At 34.8% G+C, this 27,631-nt stretch overlaps 1 protein-coding gene and 1 pseudogene across 1 annotated transcript in view; one reads left to right on the top strand and one right to left on the bottom strand.

The window, feature by feature from the left end:
- The window catches only part of LOC149802335 (serine/threonine-protein kinase 31-like), a 61,481-nt gene that overhangs the window by 14,841 nt on the left and 19,009 nt on the right, over positions 1 to 27,631 (bottom strand). The window contains exons 5-8 of the mRNA XM_089951503.1: positions 22,942 to 23,015; positions 7,295 to 7,453; positions 4,372 to 4,446; positions 36 to 185 (exon numbers count right to left, since the gene is read on the bottom strand). Coding sequence (XP_089807629.1) covers positions 36 to 185; positions 4,372 to 4,446; positions 7,295 to 7,453; positions 22,942 to 23,015 — 458 coding nt within the window. The remainder of the gene's footprint in view (positions 1 to 35; positions 186 to 4,371; positions 4,447 to 7,294; positions 7,454 to 22,941; positions 23,016 to 27,631) is intronic.
- LOC149802336 (uncharacterized) lies at positions 25,619 to 27,281 on the top strand (annotated as a pseudogene).

The following is a 27,631-nucleotide window of genomic DNA, read 5'->3' as shown; positions in this document are numbered from 1 at the left end:
AAATGCAGTGTTTTGAAGTCCTGGACAAACCATACCTTTTTGTCACTAAGGTCCTTTGGTCTGGTATTGTTGAGGATAACCTTTTCAGCCAAGCCTGGGATACAAGCCAGATTGTGTGGTATCTCAACCAAGCTGCCACTTAAAACCTCCTCCGTGTTCCCATAGTCTATGTACTGGATCTTGAACTGCACAAAGTGATAGTAACAATATAGTGTTTTATTCGGAAAAGGTATTTGAGTGGTCAATGTAACAAAGTGCTTAAAATTTTCAGTTAAATATTAATTATGGCCTAATCCAGGATTCATGCTGGGGGCCATCTTCACCAGCTAAGGTTCCACTATGTTGACCCGATCTACACCTTGATGGATCAATCAGATATTACAGTGCTTTTTCCTAGCAACATCCAATGAATTTCATGATTAACCTTCTTTAGTATGTAATGCTAATTAACCAATAGCGTGTAACTGTGGTACATTGTACAAAGGCCGAAAATGGTTGAGGCAAGTGACTTCTAAAGGATACTTTGTAAGTTTAACAATGAAAGTATGACTCGGTACCAGACAGAAGCCATTACAGGTATATTTGAGTGCAAGGATGTATTTGTGTGCGTGTGTGATTTGGATTTTTTATGTAGCTTTAACAATGTTTCAGTCATACTGCTATGATGTCTGCAATGTGGCAGTTTATAGTGATGTCTAACACTGGGGCATCATGCTACAGACATGTAGCATCATGTTCCACCCAGTCACATTATCCTGACACCAGGCCAACCAGTCTAAACACCAACCTCTCAAAGCTGAGTGCCTAGTGAGGCAGCTGTAAGTACCATTTTTTATAAGTCTTTGGTATGACTTGGCCATGGTTCAAACCCATGACCTATTGCATCAGAGGCAGACACTAACCACTAGGTCACTGGGTGTATTTGTAAAAACACTGACCAACATTGTTCAAATTGCTTATTATGAATCCATTCTAGTTGTGTGCTCCCCTTGCCTTGATCATGCAGGAACTGTGTTCAAATAAGAACAACTTGATTTTGATTGGATGCTGTGGCTTGCTGCCACATCCATAGAAATTCAAAGATCTGAAGCACAGAAATATCTAATCGATCCGCCAAGCTGTAGATAGGGTTATCATATCGGAACTTGGCTAGCAAAGATGGCTGGGGGCAATTCAGGAGGAGAAATAGTCACCACACTGCCTGTCATTGCACCCTGATACACAGAAGAAATGAAGTTAAATGCAACTTTTCTCAAGTTCATGTTTTCACATGCCCAATTTTGGTCAGTGAATGCAAAACTCATGTCTGTTTATTTCTGGTGACCATACCAAAGTAAAACAATTCAAACACATTATTTTCATCGTTTTGATCAGCATTTATGTCCGTTTAATGGCTAGTTATATTTTCAATCATGATTTAATGCAAAAGAAGAAAAAGTCAGTGAAATTCAACGCATTTGTAGCACAAACACAATTATTACCCAATGGAGGTTTATAGGTTGATATTTTTTTTTATCCTTTAAAGGCAGGAAGAGTGGGCATATACTATGATAGGAACTTGTGTGAGATTTTACTATCATTTGCAAAAACAAGGCTTGGTTTTGTGGGGTTTAATGCATTTTTCAGCACATGATGGGCTATATATGCTGGCTAGTATATCTTGAAGAGAAGATCCCAGAAAGTACCACCAATCCCATGGGAAGCTACTCATGTTGGTTAAGCCTAGACTAAAACTCGTATGAACTGAGGTGAGTTGTGCAAGTAAGCTGTAGAAACAAAATTGTGCAACATTTTGGTGGAAATGAAACTAAGACTTTTTTTAATATTTACATAAAAGTTCAATAAATATTTCTTTTGTCTGTATATTATCTGGCTCAAAGTTAAATAAAATGGCTGTTCTAGGTGACTAGCAGGGGAAGAGAAGTCGCTTTGTCCTAAAATTTTAGTCCAGCATGGAACCTCATAGTCCACTAGAAAAAATGGTATCCCGTATTTGCATCTTGCATGTGTGTGTGTGTGTGATTTGGATTTGTAACATAGCTTTAACAATTTTTCAGTGTGGCAGCTTATAATGATGTCTAGCACTGGGACATCATGCCGCAGACATCCCAGTCATATTCTCCTGACACCAGGCCGACCAATCCTAACACTAACCTCTTAATTCTAAGCGCCAAGCGAGGCAGCTGTTAGTACCATTTTTACAGGTCTTCAGTATGACTCGGCCAGGGATTGAACCCACGACCACCCCCATCCAAGGTGGATGCTCTAACCACTAGGCCACCAGAGCATTCTTCTTGCATGTGTGATGTGAACTTAACATCTTACTCATACCATGCACAACCAGGGATTATTTTTCAATGAAGTGTGGGGCACTGGGTTCATGAATTTAAGAAAATTGCACATTACTGGACATTGAACAGGCCTCAGTGGTAATATTTTCACAATGGCTGGGATTCAGGTCACTGGTCAGCATTCTGAATGAAGTTCCCATTGGAGAAGTACTCTTTTCTAGGTAAGAGAAAAATCCTATACCCTCCTGGGATTGAGGACTTAAAGATCCTATGCCCTCCTGGGATTGAGGACTTAAAGATCCCATACCCTCCTGGGATTGAGGACTTAAAGATCCCATATTCTCCAGGATTGAGGACTTAAAGATCCCATACCCTCCTGGGATTGAGGACTTAAAGATCCCATATTCTCCTGGGATATAAGAGTCTATTCCAAGTCCCACATGACTCAGAACATTCTTACCAATGTACATCACCTTTCCAGATACCAGTATTCAATGTATTAGGACTAGATTATGTTCTCAAAAGCTGTCCAACTATTTTATTGCAAACGAGACCCATCAAACTCCATCAAGACACCAACCTGAACAACACAAGTTCTGTCATGTATGACATGTTATAAATGACAGCTAAAATATCTAGAAAATTATAAGCCACAAAAAAAAAGACCGTTGATGAATAGACGATTCCTTTTAAAAGACCATTATTCTCTATGCAATATATGCAGCTACAAAATTAAATCTGGATTTTAAGACTGGGAATGGATTAAACCATACAATGACTATAGGCATGGGTTCCAAATTCAAAGTGGGAGACAAAATTGCCAGACTTGATGCCTGTGTGTCAGCAATCTTACTGACAAAATACAAGTCTCATGTAATTTTGTGGGAGACAAGATGACCAGATTGATGGCAGTGTTGACAGGGTCTCAATATGTGCAAAACAAATGGGAATGCCAGAGACAATGACATAAGCAAAATTACAAAACAGTGATGACACTGTAGATTTTCATTTAGGACAAACCAGACACCTTTAGACAATTTCTGTTGAAAAATCCATGTCAATTTGACCATCCATTTAGGAAAATTAATGACAAGAATTTCAATGTTTATTGTGGCAGCCATAATGGATGTTTGCATATTTTCATTTAGGACCAACAAGATATCATAAGAGATCTTTTGGTGAAAATCCTATATTGATATAACCATACATTCACAAGGAGCAGCTAGATTTTCAAGATGTTAGAACAGCATAATTTTCATACAAGACCAACTTGACACCATAAGAAGTCTTCTGATGAAAACCCCATTCTAATAAGCTTGCATTCAGGAGGTTTAGCGATAATAAGATGGCTGCAGTGGTGGCCATTTTGGACATCAGATAAGCACCATTTTCACTTAAGACTAAATAGACATCGTAAAAATCTTCTGGTGAAAACCTCATGACAATATGACACATCATCCATTTAGAAGTTGCAATAACAAGATTTGCAAGATGGCAGCTCTGGTGGCCAGAATGGATGCCTGAGCATCAGTTTTTTTATTTCAAACCAAACAGACCTTGGGATCAATATGTGTATAAAGTTTCATGGCAATCCGAGAAGTAGTTTCAGAGTAGCAATAACACTTGCGCTAATGGATGGATGGATGTCAGATGACAGACAATGGACAACAGGCAATGCCAGAAGATTTTCTGGACTATGAGTAGTAGAGTTAATAACCAATGCAATGTAAACACAATGAAAAATAAAAGATGGCATGAGTTATTATTTTCTTGTTGGACTTATCATAACCATGACCTATGACCTTTAAAAGTCAAAATCTCTTGGTTCCTTTATTACCCAACCATCAACACATTTTGGTCAAGGACCTTATTCCAGAACAAATGTTATTCTACAAAACCGATTTTATTTAGTTTTATTTAATGATCATGGCCTTTTGGACACTTAAAACAACAAGCCTATACCATGCTTTCAATGTCTCCACCAACTTCTGCTTAAGTACAGGAGAAATCGATATAAATCAGATTCAGCAAGAGTAAACTTTAAAAACAAAGTGGGAGCAAAACAGTGAAGGGAACCTACCCTGTCTGTTCCAAATAACTGCTTCACTTGACATCTATACCACAAGCCGTCCTCTGAGAAGTTAGCTGCATAAGTCTGCAAAGAAATAATCCAATTTAAGTAGACTAGAAAAATTTGGAAGAAGGTTTTAAGCTTTCCGAGTTATTTGAATAATTTTTAGCAGCAATTAAAATTTTAAATTCAAGGGTTTACATTAAATTTCTTGACATTTCAGCATTAGATCTGGCAGAACTTTTATGTATGTTAATGGACACATTAGAAATGTTATGCTAACTAAAAACATTTTCCAAATGAAGATTTGTCTTGTCCATTTTGCCAGAAAATTAAAATGAAATTTTTTAACAACTAAATTTAAACATCCATTTCTCTTTTTACAAGTAATATTTATTCTTTCCCAATTCCAATTTTTTTTTATTTGAAGATGAATAGTACAGTTGTTTGAAAGTTCCTTATCACATTGTAAAATACTCTAATACAATCTGTACCTCTGTAAACTATTGGTTTAAATCTCTTCTACATTGGCTTGAGGCATAAAGAATACACCGATGAAAATTTGTCTATGTTGATTGCACAGGACTATGCCTCATGCTCTACAGTTTATCTTCAGTACTGTACTGGACTCTTCATTTCCCTGTGATCACAGTAACACAAAATTTGGTTTGATGATACTCTCTAAATCACAAGCAATGATAAAAGAAATGTTTAATTCATGCATAAAGCTTTTTTAACTTTACAAATGATTCTTCCACAGGCATTATTATTGAGTTGTCTACATAATAGACACATTTTTTCTGTTGTAATAACATCTCTAGTTTATTGAAAACAAGCAGACATTTGTTACAAAAAGTACTTTCCAAAAATTCTATTTTGCTTATCTTGGAGTTTTTGATCAATGGGGAAAATGGCATCTAACCAGAGCACTTATCTGGAGACAAAAATATCTGGACAATATCATCTCTCCTAATGATTTGGAAAACTAACATTTTATTTTATATTTCAAAATGCTTTCAATAAACTTTGTGATATTCTGTTGCATGATATTTGAAGACACTTAAAAAGTTTCTCCATTTTTAGCAATTGTGGCCATACTCGATGGTGGATTGGCATCATTATGAGAACAATTTTGTGATATTATGTTGCATGATACCTGAAGACACTTAAATCGTTTTTCTATTTTTTAGTAATTGTGGCCGTATCTGATGGTTGATTGGCATCATTTTGAGACCTTCATGCTATGATGTTTTCAATCAAATTTGGCACAAAAAAATTGAGCAATTTTTCTTTTTTTCTTTTTTTAAAAGTCCTTTCAAGATTTTTCTTTTTTTCAGCAATGATGGCCATATCTTATGGCAATTCAGCAGCTTTTGAACAAATAGGAAAGCCCTTCATGTCAAGATGCTTTCCATCTAATCTGTTCAAATTCTGCTAAGTGTTTTTTTAAATTAAAAACAAGGTCTAACAGTTCTCTCCCATTTTAGTAACAGTGGCTATTTATGATTATGGAACAGCATCATTTGAATAAATTCATTCCAGGATGTTTTGTTTCTAATTTGTTCCACTTTCATTTTGTGAAAATAAACTGTTTGTTTTCTTCTTCTTCTATTTTTAGTAACTTGGTCAAATTCTGTCAAATGCTTTCTCAGAAAGTTGTAAACAGCAACTGTGAATGGTCAAAACATGGCAGAAAACACTTGCAGGACCAGGCTGTAAGCTTGCTTGGCTTTATGGCTGTGAGAGTTAAAAACTGCATTACTAGTACAGCTAACTAGATAGTGACATACGCTAAATTAAACTACAGGAGAAAAAGCGTAAAAACATTGATGCAAGAGCATCTTGATTTGCCAATACGAACATCTTTAGGTGATGACGGTAATACATACATAATTTCATGGCAATCTCTTAAAAACTGCAAGATTAGTTATATTAATTAGATTAGAAAGACACTGTATTAAGCTCTAAGACAAGATGGGCAATAACAATGGCAGAAAGAAAGCAGTGATTTGTCAATATGCCTATGTCAAGTAATGACCATAATGCTAACAAATTTTCATGACAATCCATTAAAACTGTGGAACTAGTTGCACTAAGAAAAGGACAAACAGAAGGATTGAAAGATGGAAAGATGGATAGAGAACAAGCTTTACTAAATATCCCTACTTGTAACATGTGATATTATAACAAGTTCTGCAAAACCTGGTGACTCACCTGTACCTATCTGCCTATCAGTATAACCACTGTCTCTGATTTTTAAGAACACAAAGCTTTTTAATATTGTTGATAACAGTGTCATCGGTCAGAAAATCAACATTACCATTTCAATGTGGTAACTCAACTCAGCACATTCTCATGCTTTTCACTGCATATTCCCATACCCATCCCCTACCCCTCAACAATGACCATGTGACCAAAATGCAATGGTTGCACTTTTCAAGCTGTATCAGAATATATTCTAAATGTTTTTATGACTGAAACTTTTGTTCATCTGACCTTTGTACACCTCTGAAGGACCCCAGACAGAAAGCCAGAAAGCCAATGACACTTTTCACAGATGGTAACAATAGGAGCAGTTACAAGGTATCATGAATTCCCAAAACAAAGCTAACAAGGTATTGTGGCAATGAACAGATAGAAGGGTCGATGAAAAGACAGGAGTGTATCACAATATCCATGACACCCTGAAACAGTGGCTCCTAGTCACATTTCAGATCCATATGAATTTTTCATGAAACCCTTCATTAAAACAGGATATTTGCTACACCCAAGTATTCAATATATAAACACTGAGTCTTTTATGGTTAAAGATTTGTGTTCTGTGTAACTGAGGTTTGTTCTAGTAAGAGACAATTTAACTCCTAACAAAGGAAACATGTCAAGAGCCTGCTATACCTGTGTGTATAGCCACAATATGCAGGCAGGTACCAACCTTATTTTGATCCGGTGTGTCAGTGATTTTTCTGGCTGCTGGACAAAGTGAACTCAGCTGTTCTGTAATGTTGTAAATCTTTTTGGTGTTTTCATCACTGACAATTTGTATCCATAATGTGATGGGGCTTTCCACGTGTGTTACCATTGCAGTCTCTCTCTGCAAGAGAATGAAACATACAGTTTGTATTATTACAAACACTGACTATTGAGTCACAAATCGACTTGCATTTAATAAGTCCCTGGAATAAAAGTAGGTCATAATGATCTCTAAGTTGAAGGCTATAGTGTCCTTTAAGCCTGGTCACAATAATGATCTAAACACAAATGCAAGAAAGTTTCTAGAATGAAACATGCGTCCTAAATACCCAATGTGGGTACATCTACATTTATATAGTACCTTTCAGAATGCATGCATTTATCAAATTTTATCAAAGTATAGGCAAGCATGTTGAAGGAAAAGGTGAAAACTTTAATTTATTAATGTCAATAACATGACACTAGGATATGACCTAAGCACCCTTCAGTAATCTTGTATAGAGAGTTAACAAATGTAGAACTGGATTGTGCTGCTCAGGCATGTACCTTACAATTTATCCAAGGAAGAAGGCAAAAATCTTTATTGCTATTAAAAAAGCATTGTACTGTCTATACTTGCTTATAAGTCCAACTGCAAACTGCAGACCCTAATCTGCCATCACATAATGTGCCAGCAGATCTAGATCCGTGCAGTATGTTTGGAGTAATCAGCAGGACAAACAACACAGACCCTGATCTGCAGGCACATTATGCTATGGCAGTTCAGGATTTGTTATGTTTGCAGTTTTATGAGACTGATATACATGTGTACATGATAAGTTGTTTTGTTTTTCTTGAAAGGGATTATACAAATTACCTAGTCAACAATATATTTAACAGTATTTATCTTTAATTTCCAATTTATTTTTTTTTGCAGTGAAAAGGTTGAAGCTAACTCCTCCAGTACGTCTTTAAAAGGAATAGCTTATAGCAGCACTTAAAATGTGCCCCTTGATGTTCCACATACAATGGATATATAATTAAAAAAAAGAACTAGTTAACTCTTATGCAGAAACCTCACATAAAGACAAAGTTAACAACAGTGTAAGACTATATTTATACAGTCCAACTTCATTACCATATGTGTCATGAAGAAATTAAATAAACAAAGAGCCCCAGTGAGTCTGATTAAAAATAGACCTGCAATATTCATATCTGATGACACATCTGGATCAAAATCTCTATGAACCAGAATGCTTTGGGTCAAAGTTGGTCAAATTCTGTTAAGTTGCCTTTTTTTGAAGATATGTTGTTTTGTTCTAATTTTGGCAACAGCAGCCATATTTAATGGCAGATTGGCAACATTTGTGCAAACATAAAACTTTTTTTAGAACAGGATGCTGTCAAATTTAGTTGAGAGATTTCTGACAAGTTATTTTAATGATTTTCTACTTTTAGTAATGGTGGCCATATCTGATGGTGAATCAATATCCGTTTACAAATTTGGTCAAATTCTCCCTAGCAGTTTCAGAATAGTTTAAGTTTCTCTTTAATCAATCTTTTAGTAATGGAGAACATGTTAAATGGTGGATTGGAAACATTTATACAAACTTGAAAGGCTGTTATACCAGGATGTTTTTTTTTCTTTTTCTAAATAAGAACTTAGATAACAAAGCAAATATGTACAATTGTTAAATGGCACCTTAGCATAGTAACTGTATATGGTGCCAATCAAAAGTAAAGTACAAGATGAAGAATAGCACACAAACTTCAGGAAGACAAGCCCTTCCAAACAAATTTATCATGAAGTATTACAACATAAAAGATTAATGGTCAAGCAGACCTGCCAACCCTGACAAGTCTGTCTCAGTATGGCAGTTGATTTGTTTCCATAAGTTTGACCAGTTTTCAGTAATGTGTAAAGATGGAAAACGTAATTAAAAGTTTGGTATTCAGAATGTGCAGCAATGATAAACATTAAGTTCAACTGAAAAGTTTGTAAAGTATGTGTAGACTTTATTTATCACTAGTACAGTTGCACAAATTTTAGTTCCAAAAACTATGAACCTCAGTGGCTTGTTGCTATCTCTCAACATTATTTGATTCTTGGAAATTCTTTTTTTCCATTTCACATGGTGATGGCAATCATATTTTCCGCCATGAGACATACTCAAATTGGCACCTGATGTCCAATAATCATAACTGTGTCCCTGCCAGCTTTTATTCACAAGAATCTGAATATTACTTTTTATTTTTCTGTGTTAATTATTAACACTTTTCAAGAGGCTTATTTCCCTTTTGTCTTAAACATGCATCTCTTGCTGGATGCCATTAAAAAAAAACTAATTATATGATCAACAGTTTTATCATGTAGATGCATCACATGAACAAATATGTGCTGTTTAAAGCATCTGATGTGCTGCTGTAAAGTTAGTCTGGTCCCGTCACCAATTTCACTCCTAATATGAAACCCGGACCCAAAACAAACATGGATGAACAAATTTTCCGGATTTTTTTGCAATTATAATTTGTCTGTTGTTTTGGCTTGTATGCCGTAAGTCTGTATTTTAATGGTAAATTTCTTAAGACTTACGATAAAATTGTAAGAGTTGGCAGGTCTGGTCAAGGTGTCAAAAATGAGTTAAGTATATACAAAACTACTATGCAACTGAAAAAAATCTGAAAACTCCTTAAAATATAGGTCAACATCTATCGTATAAATAAATTTCCAAACAATTTTCTACTTAAATGATTAAGTTACCATTAAAATACTCTTTTGAACTTTGCATTTTGTTAGTAGATTTCTCCCAATTTTGTGCTAACAATTTAAAACAAAACTTTTCAACCTTAAGACACTCCAGTGTTTAATGTACATACTATTGTAATCATGTTTGTTACAATTGTTTAATGTATCAATATGTGCAGGGGGGGGGGGTAAGACTATAAAGAAAACCCACTACATCAACTTAATGAAAACCAAAAAAGTTATTGTGGCTGTAGCACTGTTTTTTTATCATTGACAAACTAGGACAAAGTTGTGCAATATCAAACAGCCTAAGTTGTACAATGACATACAGGCAAAGTACAACAATATCATACAAGCCATCTACATTACACAGGAAGTTTTAACTTCTAACAACATCAACTTGACTGTACAAAATTACAATGAATGTTAAAACTAAAGGAGAATGTGTTCTGCATTCAATTAATCAAATGTGTTATCACTTGTTTAATCTGAAAGGTCTTCACTTGTTTAATCTTCAACCTAACAAATCTTCTGTCACATCTGGAAAAATTCTGTTGAGCTGTTTTCACTAAAAAAAAAAAAATTCTCCATTTTCAGTAATGCAGCCATGTTTATGGTGGCTCAGCATATTTTATTCAACATTTTAAATCTTTCGTGCCTGGATGGTCTCTGCCAAATTTGGTTGAAATCATATTTTTTTTTGGTGAAGAGTTAATTTAAAATGGCATATAAATGCATTAATAGACAGTGGATGAAGCATAACAGATGATACAAACCACATACAACGTTATAACATCAGCTCACTCACTTTTATGGTTGGTGAGCTAAAACATATGACAAATTGTCCTGTCTGCCCCAACCATGGCTATTTTTTCACACAAATTTGCATTATAAATCCATTTTCAATCTTTAGTATCAAATTAAATGCCTGCTGAGCCCCATATTAGATACCATACTTTCTGCAGTTACAAAAACAAGAACACTGCAAATAGCACATTAGATGTCCATACATTATAATTCCTATTAGACCTACCATGACCATGCCCTGACCCCTGACTTTTAAACCCCAGAATATTTTTTATTTTTCTTTATTACTTTAAGTGCAAGCCATCTAAGGTTTGGGCAAGGAACTAACTCTAGATCATAAGTTATTATTCAAAACTTAATCTTCTTTCAGCAACACCAACCTTGACCTTTAACCCAGAAATCAATAAGCCTCTTCCATACCCTTAATGCAAGCCCTCTACAAACTTTGCTGAAGGTTCTAAAACTATGATGCAGTAAAGTGACCCAGACCTCTGCCCTTCTCACCCTAACTTGAAAAAGCTTCTTCCCTACCAAAAATGCATGTCATTAATAAATGTAGAAGATATATGATCAATAACTACATTTTTTGTGCAGAAACCATTTTCCTTCTTTTACAGTGAAATTGACCTCTGGTCTTGAAACTCAGATCAAAAGGTTTCTTCCTTATATCCCCTATAAAGTTGGTCCAGGTATGTAATGTTGAATGAATCTTGTGTGAAAACCATTTGTCCTCTTTCAGTCAGTGACCTACATCGTCACCATATCATGCTGAAATCAATATGGTTATTCCTTATCCCCAAGAACCAGTCACGTAGAAAGTTTGGTAACTGTAGATGATGGAGAACTTTAGTCATTATACAAAAACCATTTTTCTTTTTTCATTAAATAATGTTGACCTCTCAGTGCATACGCTGTTAGTGTCCATTGACATTGGGATACATTATTGTCAACAGTGTGTGTGTTGAGTTTCACCAAGTGAGACTGAAGTTTCTTGACGTGAACTCAATGAAGAACCTTCACGATTATATACAATCATAGACAATCTTGTACTTTTGGAGAGAACATGGTTTGTATTAACAAATTTTAACCTGATGCTTTAAGGATTTTATGTTTTAACTTCATCTCAGTTTTGTTAGGTTCACCAGCTACTTCATCAGTCATTCAGTCTGTATTAATTTTTATGGCATTTCTGATTTGAGTGTAATAATGGGGTAATGAAATCAGTTATGTGATATTATATATCTGCCTCTTGGTGAAATTTTTTCGAGTTTACAAATGACAAATAGCTCTACATATATGACTGGAAGTGAGGTAACAAGCTCAATCACAAATATGGTCTCCATAGTGGTAACAAATTCAATTAGAAATATGGTCTCCGGCATTGTACCAAGCACAGTCAAACAGAAATATGGTCTCCAGAGTTGTAACAAGTGCAATAAGAAATATGGTCTCCAGCAATGTACCAAGCACAGTCAGACATAAATATAGTCTCCAGAGTTGTAACAAGTGCAATCAGAAATATTGTCTCCAGCACTGTTCCAAGCATAGTCAAACAGAAATATGGTCTCCAGAGTTGTAACAAGTGCAATAAGAAATATGGTCTCCAGCAATGTATCAAGCACAATCACAGAAACATGGTCTCCAGAGTGGTAACAAGTGCAATCAGAAATATGGTCTCCAGCAATGTACCAAGCAGTCAAACATAAATATGGTCTCCAGTATTGTACCAAGCACATTCAAACAGAAATATGGTCTCCAGAGTGGTAACAAGCTCAATCAGAAATATGGTCTTCAGAGTGGTACCAACCAGTCAAACATAAATATGGTCTCCAGAGAGGTAACAAGCTCAATCAGAAATATGGTCTCCAGTATTGTACCAAGCATAGTCAAACAGAAATATGGTCTCCAGAGTGGTAACAAGCTCAATCAGAAATATGGTCTCCAGTATTGTACCAAGCATAGTCAAACAGAAATATGGTCTCCAGAGTGGTAACAAGCTCAATCAGAAATATGGTCTTCAGAGTGGTACCAACCACAGTCAAACAGAAATATGTTCTCCAGAGTGGTAACAAGCTCAATCAGAAATATGGTCTCCAGAGTGGTAACAAGCTCAATCAGAAATATAGTCTCCAAAGTGGTAACAATCAGAGTCAATCAGATGAAGGTTAGCTTATTAGTCTGTATGGCTCCCACTGAAAACTGAACTCATCTGAGATTTGGATCATATTAGCCCATATTCCCACCTGGATCAGTAATAATGCCTTCAGAATGGAAACAGGCAATTGTGGATTAACAGATGATGGACCAGGGCTCGAAATTAGCGGTAGTCCGCAAGCCCAAGGCTAGCAGATTTCCCGTCAGACTAGTAACTTTCATAATGTTAATAGTCCGATGGGCTAGTAAGTTTCGGTTATCAATAGTCAGCGTTTGTTTACGCCATTCCCTAATATAGACTTGACTTAGCAGATGTTCTGTAGAATCAAAGCAGTGGCCATTGTAAACAGTCATAAAATATTAGCATGAGAAGATAAAGTCAATTTCTGCCTCGGAAAGGTGCGTTTCTATACCAAGAATCCGTCCAATTTTGTGCATTTCACTTAACAAATTATGGTCCCGTCGAAAACAATGGAAGTTTGGTAATTGATTGTAATTAATCTGATAACGAATTAAATGAAAAAAAAATGACGTGGTATCACACTTTATTCTCTCAACCACAGTAACAAACTACAAAGTGGTAAACAGCACAAATGAACATGGCAAAAGCTATTCAAAGAAATTAGTTTGCACTGTCACAAACAGGAAACTACATATTTTACATTTCCATCGAAATAATTATAAGAATTAGATCAATTTATTACGATTACGTTATTGACACATCCTTTCCATACAACTACTTTTTTATGATGATAAGAATAGTTTTTATATTTTTCCCTTACAAGAATGAACAAATAATTGAATACACATGGAGATATCCAAGCAGAATGCCGTACATTTGTTGGGAATTAAAATCTCTGAGCATGGGCATCTAAGATTTGAGAATTTTCCGCCTTATTATTAATTTCAACAATACATTGAGGTTCGATTAATTAGGAACAATTACCAAACTTACGACTTATGATACCGTAATTGGAGCTGTTAAATACAACAAGCCGAGTGTCAGATGGCATCTCATGATGGGAACACACCTTTTCCAAGCTGAAACTAACACTATCTTCTGATATTTTATAACAGTGCTATACATTATTGCTTTGATGATGTAGAACATCCACTGAAGTTAAGTCTTTGTTAGGGAGAGTCCTTTTAATTGTGAGAGGGGACAAAGACACGTGTTTTGAAACGTGTTTCTTGCTCTGACTTTCTTATATAAAGGACACTGTGCCATTCCTTTTCTTGCTTTAAATAATTCGCGTCAGCTATACTATAACATCTAATGTTTCAAAACAAGACACAATTCCCTCCTTATAAGACAAACAAAATGTGTCATTTGATAGGTGTTCAGCCACCGGAAAAAAAATCAAAAGTTGAATGAGAATGATGAGGAATAATTCTTATGACAGGGAAAAGCATAATAGAAAGTTTCAGAAGAAATGGACAAAAGACAGGGAATGGCTGAATTATGACGAGGAAAGGAACATTATGTGGTGTAACTGGTGTATGCAATTCGCAAAAACATACAAAAAACATCCAGTTTTGTTGGGGGTTGTTCGAACTTTAAAATTGAATCAGTAAACGTACATAAAAGCTGTGTGACATTGTTTTGTGAACAGGACTAGTAAAGATTTGGCAGGACTAGTAAATTTCTCAATATACTAGTCCTTCTGGCTACAAAGAAATATGTGTTAATTTCGAGCCCTGTGGACATAGGGCCATACCAAAGTTCTCCAAGTCTTATGACCAGGTAAGCTAAATAAAACAAGCATGTTCACATTTTAAAGGGTCAAAACAAAATGGCAGCAAAATTAATGTCAAGGACAGCTGTGCATTTATGTCTGTGGATCCAAATTTTGGGCTTTCAAAATGGACATACTGAGAGAGATGAATCTATCACTGCCTTGGTGGAAACTTTAGTTACCTCTTTAAACAATCATAACAATATGCAAATGATGGTGTTTAATTTTGGCAACATCTGCATTTTCTAGAAATACAGCTTAAATTAAACCCTATCTAATGTAAATGCTATAAAAAATTCATTTCATGACAAGTGCAAATAACTAAGAACTTGAGAGCTGATTGCAAGAAAATAATCTTGTGCAAGAATCTTTTATTAAATCACCATGTTAACCTTCACTATGGCATCTTGCTTCAGAGATGCTGCCAGGATTTTATCAAAAGGGGACAGCTCCTGCCTTGTCACAAAAATAAGGGGGAGTAGGACAAAAAGTGATGGGAGCAAGAAATGGCCACACTTCAATATTTACCTAACAAATGAATATCCCTCTCTCCTTCTTCATGCTCCATTCTGTTGATTATTTCTAAGCTTGATCCATTCCTTACTTGTGTATGAATATTGTTCTTTGCTCAAAAAACCCTATCACAGTTTGCTGTCTGAAGGGATATATACATAGCTAGCTAAGCCACCTTCAATAAGATGGGAAATGGTTCTTTAATGTTGCTAAATATAATTTTCCACAGCTCACAGGTACTGTCTTTTGGATACTTATGCTCCAAAATAAGATTTTTCCCAAACATAATCTCTGCTTTTTTAAAAATAGCGTTTCCATGACTACTATGCCAGACTTACTGTTCCATAATACTGTAACAGGATTTTAAGTCTATTAATGCCAGTCGCCTTGTTCAGAGGTATTCTCATTTGTATTTATTTAAATTTCTTTTAACCCTAGTACAGTACATGCATCTTGTTTCACGGACTGCCACTCGATCCGGTGGATGTGGACTGAGAGACTGAGAACAGTACCCACTATAATTAGTGGAAGTCCTACCTCCCAATTTCATAGTATCTTCCGACTTTTTGCAGAGAACTCCCAATTATTACATTATGTCTTCGATTTTCATTTCTTCTAAACAAGGAAAGTCCTACATGTTCTGTTGTAACACCTGTGAATTATTGTTGTTTTGAAATAATTGCTTTACTATAAAGAATTCACTTTTTCACTAAATAGAATGTCAAGTTTAAACATTATTCACGTAAACTAATGATTTTTTTTACCTCTAAAATAATACAAAAAAACTAAAATAAACCAGAACAAAAAGTGAACCACAACAATAAAATCGTCCACAATTAATTTCAATCCTAAGAATGATTACTACAAATGCTGTTAACTCCATATGCTATAGTGCCATTCCCACTAAGGAAACTTACACAAGTGAACACCTGACATTTGTATACTGTATATACCAATGTTAATGACCATCGTTAAATTAAAATAATGAAAATACATACCATGCACCAAATGTGTCCTTAAAAAACTAATTTAGAATACACGTTTTATAATAAACAATACTAAATGCTTTACAAGTTGACAATAAGGGAATAAGGTCGGATATACAAAGAGGGGAAATAGTTGCCACGTAAGGTACCATAAGGCTAACTATTTCAGTACCTTTAGTTCAACAAAATTGGGAATCTTTTATTTGCCAATCAACTGCTGGTGCTTGCATAACACACAATAGTGTAGAACATGGTTTTTTGAATTACGGCGGAGGGCCAATCAATTTCACAAAATAGTTGCATGGATAAAGATTAACTTAAATTAGTTGCACTGGCTTTCTTGCTTGTTTACGTAAGACTAATCTTTAGCTATTGCACAGTTTGACCACAGATGACCAGAATATGAAAATAGGGCACATCACAGGGAGAAACAGCAAGTCTTTTTGCAAATTTCAAGCATATTGGACCAGGAAACTTGATCAATATTTAGTGAAAACAAGGCTTTAAAAGTGCCATGAAAAACATCCTGATTTTAGGACCCCCATCTCTATTCTTTTTATTCAGTCTCCCTACTTGGCTTTTTCAAAGTTCATATGTATGCCTTACACACCGTTTTACAAAACTATTGTAATTGTGCTAATATTATGGAATAAAAGGCAATTATACATCAATGTACTGGTATAGTTACCAGTCAAAATTCCCTCTTATCACAAGCCAGTTTCAGGGTTTTAATGATTAACTGGCCTGTACTGCTGTCGCAAAACAAAAGAAATTTGCCAATTATCAACACAGGTGATGCCGAAACAACAGGCTTTCCATTGTGTGGAAAGTTATGTTTGTTCAGCTAAAACACAAAACTAAAATTGACTGATGTTGATCTTAGTTGATCTATATGAGAATTTTATCCTTTATTATTACCATTCTTCGTGAACATGAAAATTATGACGGTGATGTGCCTTGTACAATTAAACGTGCATACATTTTCAAAAATATTACCGCAATTTGTCAGATTTCTTATATCATTGATAATTAGTAACTCGTGAGCGCGTGATTCAACGTAAATGAAACAGCTATTAAGGACTAGCTGAAATGTTATCTGGAAGAATGCAATTTGGTCGAAACAATGAACAAAGAAAAATCTGCATCTAATATGTTTCGGAATAATTAAGGATTTAAGTCATGCTATGCACGCTTTGCACTGTGTAAGTACTGTACATTATAGTTCAGCAGGGTCTCCCTTGTAAACTCAACCAGCCCGTGGATTATGAAGTCTGTATTTACCTTTATTTAACTTCGTGTTGGAGAAATCAGAAAATATGCACATGCAAATTAATAACAAAATCAATCATAGTACTTTATAACAGTTTAATAATTGTCAGGTCACCAAAAGTTACGTTTTTATATGCCTATGTCTTAGGACATGGAAAAAAATATTGTTTCTTGTCCCAAGATTTACAGCCAGTACAGTAGTCAACAAGAAGACCTAAAAACTGTCAATTTTCGACATTGGCCCATGGATAGGCTGACCCCCCCCCTTCTTACAGGCCTTTATTTTTTCCTAAATATTCAGCTTATACGCGAGTATATATGGTAAACTGATAAACAATATTTAGTTAACATTCGCATACAGTTTGGGGTATCTCTCATGTGGATTGAAAGAATGCACTGTACCATATAAATAAAATCTGCAATAACTTAAAATAATAAAAGTCAATCTCCTACTGAAAATATTTAAGTGATTCCACTTTTATCATCACTACCTTTTGTCTGTTTGATAATATTACAAGTAAACTCGAAAGATGATGAAGCAAGCAATCCTAGGTATATTCATAGAGCTGGTATACAATTTTTCCTGATTAATTAAGGCCAAGCATTTAGACATAACAAGATGTAATGGTCCTGATTCAACAATAAGCAAAAGAGAGAGAAGCTGGGATTATGCACCTTCATTGCCTAATATAGGCCTTATAATTAATAAATATTGGTGTCTCCTAAATTTATCAAATAAAAAAGTGTTAAGACACTTTACAAAAATAAACCAATGCTTGCTTATAGAAGAATTTGCAAGATTTTTTAATTAGAACAGACAGAAATAAAAAAGATATTTTTCATCATCTAAATGTAACAGACAATGTACAAATATAAGAGATAGTACTTATTTTAGTAGCATCAATAAAAAAGAAGTATTTTCTTTACGTCATAACACTAACTGTGTATCAAATGATGTGATAGCAATCACACATCCTGGCATGCATCCCTGAACCTTATGTTTTTGTTTGCAAGATAACCATTTTTTCTGCAAATAAAATTCTTTGAAGGCATTTCTGAAAATCAAATTTGACAAATATGGACAAATATGGACAAAAGGAATATCTTGTATTAAAGATAAATTTTCTTTGGTCTGAAATCCAGATGTCTTTAAATGTTATGCTTAAATATGCCAAAAATTAATCTTTTTACTTCAAAAACAATTTTCAACAAATTTGACAACTACAATTAGAATCTATATTAAATACAAAACTTTTCAAACACCAATGAATCTCCTACATGTCAACACAATGGGGAAAAATGACAGGATACCTGATGTACAAAGTTAGCTGACAATTCAGCTAGTGAATGCTGATTACTAATACTTGAAATCTAAATATAGCCTTGAATACAAAGTATGGCCCTTCTTTAAGGTTATATGTAATATACAGAACTGATGTTTTGTGTTTGTCATATACAATTTTTTATGAAATGTAGCTGGTATTTATCAAATGCAGTTAGTTCACTTTTAAAGCATTCACTGTGTAATTTAACTGGGTTGCCCAAATCAAATCTTGTGTTGAAAAGCATTAGGTTTTGTTCATGGTGTTTTGTGTTGAAACATGCTCCATAAAATGCACTCACCACAATTTTCCCACTCATCTGTCGGTTCAAAGGCAAAGAAACTTCATGCACACCCGACTGCACATGACCAATCCTATTAAACTTTGTGGCAATAGATCATGCAAGTTTTAACCTTCTTCCTCTTACTCCTTTCTGCATGTTGTCGTAAAGTGAAGGTATGTTGCTACATCTCCACTACACTGACACTGAAGAAACTCATTGGTTCCCATTTTGCAAATGGTTCTTCAACTTTTTCCCGCATAGTTTGATTTTATTAAACAACTTTTCCAGCAGAACTTGCCAACTCAGCTGCATCAGTATGCTTGTCAGTAGAAACCCTGTATCTGACTTTCAGAAACTTTCATACAAAATTTGAACATTGTTAACCACAATCCTTAAGTCTGTGAGATATACAAGACAGGAACTCCAACGTGTCACATATAATCTACTGATAGTGACATTATAGAAAATTTTACGTTCAATGCCACAGCTTATGTTCCAGATATTAGTTTTTGAAAAATTTTAACAAAAATTTAAAATTGTTTACAATAATGAAACATGCTTTCTGCTGATGCAGGTGACACAAGCAAGACAGGAAATCAAAGTGTATAAACTTTAGGCCTCTAATACTAAACAAAATGTCAGTTGAACGCAGTAACCATGGGGATGACATGTGACTTTCAAGAACTGTACACAAATCTTTAACATTGTTCACAATGATGGACAAAGCCTTTTACTTAGCATATCAACATAAAAACTCAAAATCTATTCTAATATTATCCTCAAGTTTCAGTTGAATACAACCAGTGATACTGAAGATCTGGGACTGTCAGCAACTTATAACACATGTATCAGGCATCACCCTGGGCTTCGCCAATGACGCAAATTGCGAATTTGTTTCCTTATTGGCGAGAAAATATACCATCTGGGGATTTTTTTGGCGGTCTAATTTGTACATACAATCATGGATTCGGAGTGGAAACATTCAAAGGGTACACGAAAGAAAGCCACAAACTTGGATACACAATGCACTGGAATCTATCTGTTACAGATATACTTCTGTCATGGTTGAAACTGACCTTTTCATTGATGTCATCATTTTCTATAAATATGAATAAACCTTTGGACAGATGTGTGTGAAATTCTTATCCATGTGTGGGTGTGGGTGTGATTTGGATTTTTAACGTAGCTTTAACAAATTTTCAGTCATATCACTACGATGTCTGCAGTGTGGCAGTTTATAGTGATGTCTAGCACTTGGGCATCATGCCGCAGACATGCAGCATGATGTCCCACCCAATCACATTATCCTGACACCAGGCCGACCAGTCCTAACACTAACCTCTTAATGCTGAGCGCCAAGGGAGGCAGCTTTTAGTACCATTTTTATAAGTCTCTGGTATGACTCAGCTGGGGATTGAACCCATGACCTCCCGCATCTGAGGTAAAATGCTCAAACCACTAGGCCACCGGAGGGGTCAATCCATGTGTGTAAAAATGGACTGAAATTTAATACCACACATGAAACTGTTGTAAAGCTGAATGAAGGTAAGCAGCAATTCCTTGTTTAATGTCACACTCAATATATATTGGCTTGTGCTGGGATGAGACTGTTATTTAGATTCAATTTTGTGATCTGGTATTTTCAGGCTTTGTTTGCTTCATATAAATGCAGCTCGCTAAATGTAGAAAAACAATAGTAGTAGTAGTTTTGGCTTTATGAACCTTAAAACTCCTAGTTTTCTGAATCACATCATGCAATTTTTAAAAAATCCAAATGTTTACGACAACTGCTCGATAAAAATCATATTATTCTGAGAATGGAGCATTAAGATCGTGATGAACTCAGTTAAAATCAGAATCATGGAGAAATAAAGCATTTTTAAAATGAAATTTGTATGACTGTCTTTTAGAGTCCACCATGTTAAAAAATGTAACTAGCCAAAATACCATAAATTTACCCAGCGTGTGTTCATGATAAATAAATCAATCTGAATAATATACCTACCAACCAGGTTTGGTCAAAACCTTCAAAATAAAAACAGCTCATTGCAGTATCAACCTAAGCCAATTAGGTCTTGAGTTACATCATTAATATGCCATTTTCTTACACTATTACACTCTTTCAAGATGTTAAAATGAAAAAGCTTACATACCAATCTTGCAGAACATTTGTTAGAAAAAGGCACTTTAGGGAAATAACATTAACTTAGCCCATCAGATGCCAGGTCACCTCATTATTATATATATAGATATCACACTCAATCAAACTTCTGTAATAACTTGATGATTTAGACCTTGATCAAACTTAAAAACAGACTGAGACTCTAGCATGATAACAAGATCAGCTAATGAAATGCCAGAATATTTAAATCTTTTCCATATACGATTTATCTCCCATTGCAGGCCTGCTAACCCTAAAGAAACCATCTTAGGCAGTATACATTTTTCCAAAAGTTAAACCTATTTTCAGTGGAGTATAATGTGATATTATGTACTACCATTTTTAATGTGGAACACTTACATTTGAAAAGTTTAGAAGTGGGGCCTGCTACCACGAGGGCAAACTAAAAGTACAGTAAAGTACACTGAGGCCATAATGTCATCCAGTTCAGTTTCAAAAACTGCAGTTTAAAAAAAACGATACCAATTATTTCTTGCTAAATCTTTCAACTTGACATAATATTTGGATTTTGAGGCTGTGCTTGTTTTTAAACTCTTGTGGCGATGGCAGTACTGAAACTGACACAGCTGTCCAATAAATGCAATGGACTCCATGCAAGGCTAAGTATCTATAGTTCTGTGTTGATTGTTTGGACTTTTTAAAAGGCTTATTAATATTGTCCCATATGCCTCCAGTGTGTTTTCATTTTCAAGACGTTTCCATATAATATAATGTTAAAGCAAGAACTTTATCATATGACCATTTTACTGCTTGATTGTGCATTTGCATACACCTTTACATTTAGTCTCATTCCCCAAATCGAATAATCTAATGTGAAAATCTAAATCCAGGCAAAACACTATCTGTATACAATTATGACGATCAATTTTTGTAATGTTTGCTATTTTTCTGTACATCATAGCTTCAATAAGATAACCTATTACTGCTTCTTAATGCAAGTGCCTTTTGGCCCTTCCACCACATTTCAATGTAAGCACACTTGGATGACCATACTCTATCTCCATACAATTGCTTCCAGATGCCAATGGTAAACAAATGCCATTTGCAGGGTAAATGTAAGCAAGAATGCTGCTGTTTAGAAAGAAACAATGAACAACAGATACTGAATTTTAAAGCTTTAAATATATGTGCACTATTCAATGTAGCAAGAGACAGGTAAACTGATGTCTAGTTTAGTGGCAGACACTGAGGTAAAAGGTTAACTATATGCAAATATGTCGCTCATGACTGAACTCATCCAAAATCTTGATGATATATGACAAGTTTGATGAAATTTGATTAAGAATTCAGCCCCTGTAATGGTAGCAAGTAAAGCCAATTAGATGCCATTATACTAATGATGCTAATTACAGAACATGTCAAAATCTTGCTAATACAAGCCTATATATGGAATCTGATCAAAGCCTGATTAGAAATAATGTCTTGCAAAGCATTTCATAACACAGCACAGTAGTGCTAATGGGTGATGGAAAAATGATGAATGCTGAACAATATCATAAGATGACCTTGTCTTGTACAACTCCTACCTGCGTTTGGAATATCAATACAATCTAACAGTGCACATAATGCAAGTGCTGACAGGATAATCAACAAATTTAGGTAATTATGTATTTTTTCAAATGAATACATTACCTCTGCTTGGGACATCTGTTCTACTGATGACAAAATTGATGAAAAACCTCCACTGTTTCTATCCTCTGCTGGAACTAAAAAAGCAGATCAATTGATTACATTTATGTGTAAAGTTTCATTCTCATAACAAATATGCAAAAGCAATAAGGCTTGTGCCTGCATGTCAAGTCCACAATCAAAGCACTGCCATAAAACATGACCTTGATATCTAGGTCAAATGGTTGAGTAAGCATGCTGCTGAATAAACAGTCTTAGCTTCATAATGCTTTATCACTTGCATGAACAAAATCCATCAAGAGGCTTCAGAAATATATGGAAATGAAAACACCATGACCAAATCCTTAACATCAATGTTCTATGACAGTGACCTTGACCCTATGGTCAAAGGGGTAAGCAAGCATGGCAATGATTTTAGCTTCATTATGATTTATCCCAAACAGAAACAATCTCCCAAATAGGGTTTAGGAAATAATAAGCAAATGAAACAACTTTTTAGATCCACAAGACACATTTTCAATGGCAATACCCTGACACTAAGGTCAAAGGAAAAACATGCATGTCATCAGATCAATTGTCTTAGTATCATAATGATTCATTAGAAGTATGAAAATCCATTAGGGGTTTAGGAAACATAATCAAATGAAAAACCAAAAGTGTAATACATGTCCTGTGACTGACATTCATTAGCAACTCCAGAGAGCACCTATTCATTATCAGTAAACTGGGTGAAAATGGACTTTTTCTTACACTGTGTGCACTAAATTTTTATTAAAATCAATACTGATAACATTTTTATGAAAAAAACTTTATTTAAAATGGCTTCAAATTATCTACGAAAGCATATAAATGTCATTATTATGTACTTTTTATTGTATAACCATATGGTCATGTAATGATCAATCAGTTATCAAAATTGACAGCTCTCAGTTAATTGCTATTTTCTGTGTGCATGCGTTGACACCAGTGTGTATGTTATGCAAATGTGGGTCACTAGAACCTTATGAATATTAATGAGATATTTGTCAAAATAGGATTGGGGAACGAATGACGTTTCCGATGGTGTTTTGAAAATTTGCATATGATGACCCTGTGCTGAGAAAATAGTCCCTAAAGTCTCGTTTTTTCAACTCACAAACGTTATATTTCAATTTTCAATATACCGTTACAAAATACACATTAAAATCTTTCAATGCCAAATTTGATTTTGAGAACAAATTTGTAAGTACCCACATTTAATTTCAAAAGTACGCCTTTCACCAAGTTGACCTCCATAAGACACATGGGTGAAGTCACCATATTGGTTTCACAATATACATAACATCAATGTGAAAAATCGGCAATCGCAAATGCTGCAATTTATGTACAGTCAGAATGTTTTGTATCGGTAAGTAATTCTTTTGTATATTTATTATTAATTAAATATTTTGTGAAATATAGCATAAATTTTATCATACAAATGATCGTCCTCATGTTGACATGTATATGTAGATTTGACAGATTTACTCTCAAATTATTTTAGTTTACTTTTCTTCTTCAAAACTTGCATCTAAATACAAATTAATGCCAAATTCTTGTATGCAAATGATGATTAATAATAAAATGAAATCTCTGTAGACAAAATTTAACCAAATAACTTGCAAAGACTGATGGTATGAATAGAGTACGAAAACGTGATTTACCTTTCGATGTTTCGTACCATGATAAATTACTGCTCTGCAATTTTAGATGATGAAATATATATTTTTTTAACTGTACCTAGAACACTTTTTTGTTCACTTTCAGTGTAGAAATATGAGAGCAAGGATTTTCCTGGTCCTTACTGCCAAAAAGCAGGAATAAGTGTTGATATGTTATCTTCTGAATCTTGTAAAATAATAGACGAACTGTCAAATGGAATTGTGATTGAAATTTTCAACCTTTATAAGAAACTTTTGCTGAATTTTGCGACATCCTAACCTTACTTAATGATGGGTTTCAGTCAATTAACCAATCTACTCTTTCCAACAGAGTTAATAGCGTACTTCACCAGAAGAAAAAATTTGCGAGTAAAAAAAATAGTGCCAGGTGTAAAAAACATTAATGAACTTCTAGGGAAGGAATTAAAGACAATGGTGCTGATAAAAAATTCATATCATGTGACAGAAAACAAATGCTTCAACGAGAAAAAGTCAGACACAGTGTGTCAAAGCAATGAAGTTCAGTTGCCATGTATTACTTACAGCTCTAAAAATGTTGGCATACAAACTGAAAATGAAACAAAAAATGACGTCACAAAACAGTGGAACATGAAAAAGTATTTGTGCAACAAACACTCAAGAAAACTGTGCATATTAAAAAAGCAGGAAGCTTAATACCGACAAAAATTAGACTCAATTAATAATCAAATCAGTCAATATTCTGTAAGAAAATGTCAACAATGAGATTACACATCAAAAATCAATATTCATCGTTTTTGTGAACTTCAGCGACTTAACAAAAGAAACAACATCAAAGCTTCACAAAGTGGAAGTTGTCGGTTGCAAACACATTGAGGAAATAGAATTGTTAAGAAAAGACCTTGAGGAACTTCAAAAGCAGCATCAACTGCTCACAAAAAAAATGGAAAATAAAGTCTCGAAAAGTAACTGCCCACAAATCAAACAGTAATCAAAGTGTCTCTATTAAATATGATAACACAATGAAAAATATGACATTAAAAACAAGAGATGCAAATTTGAAACTAGCTACATTGACTCATAAGTTATCAGAAAGAGACCTAATGGTGTTCGAGTTACTGGATAAAATTGAAGACTTATTGGAAATGAAAGAAAGTAAAATCAAAACAAAACATACTGATGGAACTTACAGTAATAAACTAAGGTTGTGTGTGATACAGCTGGCAGGTCTGGAAGTTGCCACAGAGAAAGTGACACCTGTCATTGAAGTTGTATCGGAAATACTTTTTGAAAAATAGTTTGACAAAAAGGAGTTACCAAATAGCACAATGGTGCAACAATAATAGATGAAGAACATTTCATCGTGAAGGCATACATTGCTGAAAAAATTGACAATTGTGAAAATTGGGGTCTTAATCGGGATGGGATTATCAGGCATAAACAGAAAATAATTGACTCAGCAGTAACATTAGACAATGGTGGGATTGCCAATCTGGGATTTACCCATGTTTCAAGAGAAAATGCCAAAATCCTCACAGACGTAACAAAAAACCACCATTGAAAGAGCCAACATAAGAAGCAAATCATTCAAAAAACAACCTAATGAGGCTTTATTGTTAATTCCCTTGCTAAGCTTGCATTCACAATGAGTGATCACGCTAGTAATGAGAAGCTGGCAGATACACTTTTAAATGAGTGACAGTATGACATGTTAAAAAATTATATGAATAAAAATGACAAACAGTCTGTTAACAAATTTCCTTGTATGGCCTATGCGTTGTTGGGTTTTCATAGATATATATGTAATGACATTAAAGTACTGGAGAAATCTTTGGTAGACCAGTATGGCCCATTAGGACGAGACAGCCTGCAAATCGTTATAAATTCTGGTCCAAGGCAGGTACCATCATTGAGCAAGATGTCCGGATGATATCAGACACTTTTGGGTCGGCTGGCAACCATCTTGGACTGCATGATCAATGGGAAGCCTACTGTACTGAATAATGTATATAGTTTACTAATCAGAGTTGGAGAAAAGTTTTCATTTTAAACTTTAACTCACAGTCCACTGTGACCATATTATGCTTAATGGTACCACAGAACTTTTATTTCTAATTTAGTCATTTGAATGTTGAATGTATTATATATTTTGCAATTTTTGGAAAAATGCAACTGCGAAACTTGACATGCTGGGAATAATTGGCATCTATCGAGACAACAGATTCAGTGGTTTATTCCAAACAGCGGCTGAGATTCTAGCACATCACCTGGATTTCCAGACAGTCATCAAAACTGTACATGCACCGAACAAATAAATTCTATCTGTAGATGCAGATTTAAACTCTGACCATATTTTGACTATGTTGCTAACCCTATGGCTTATGTATGTTAGAGTAACTGGCCCGTACTGGGAACTAATTACATCGGGAAAAGTGCCATAGAATCATATATATACATTCAAAACTTGCATAAGTATTTAAAAGATTGTGCAAAAAAAAAAAAAAGACTGATTGAATGTGATGAACATTGGTTTGGAGAGGTTTATGACATTGCAATTGAGCAACACTTCTATGAAGTGACAAAATCTATCAAGATTGACAGAAAATTACTGAATCAAGTTACCGGTATTACTTCCATGTGTAAGTCAATGGTAGGAACTACTGAAAAACAATTCTCTGATTTCTTGCCCGCTGGACAGTACAGCGAAGCTGCTGATCCAAAGACAATTATGAGGACACAGTTCGCCCAAGTGACCAATCTTGGCTGTGAACACCACTTTGGAGACCTTGATAGCAGTCAGAAGCGTAGACCAAATGCCTCCTTGCATCACCACTCCTCCATTCAACTACTCAAGAGAAACCATCTCAGAATGAAAGAGTGGTATGACAGTACGACTCCCACAGAAAAAGAGTCATTGTGGAAGAGTGCACGTCATGGTGGAAAAGACTTGTGTCTTAAACATAAAGAACACCAGAAATGTGTGTGCAATGAAATATCGGACCAAACGAGTGAACTGCCACCAAAGAAGAGAAAGT

This window comes from Sinohyriopsis cumingii, chromosome 3 (genome assembly GCF_028554795.1).
Source record: "Sinohyriopsis cumingii isolate HCF-2022 chromosome 3, ASM2855479v2, whole genome shotgun sequence".
Classification (NCBI taxonomy): domain Eukaryota; kingdom Metazoa; phylum Mollusca; class Bivalvia; order Unionida; family Unionidae; genus Sinohyriopsis; species Sinohyriopsis cumingii.
This window is presented reverse-complemented; position numbering and strand designations above follow the sequence as displayed.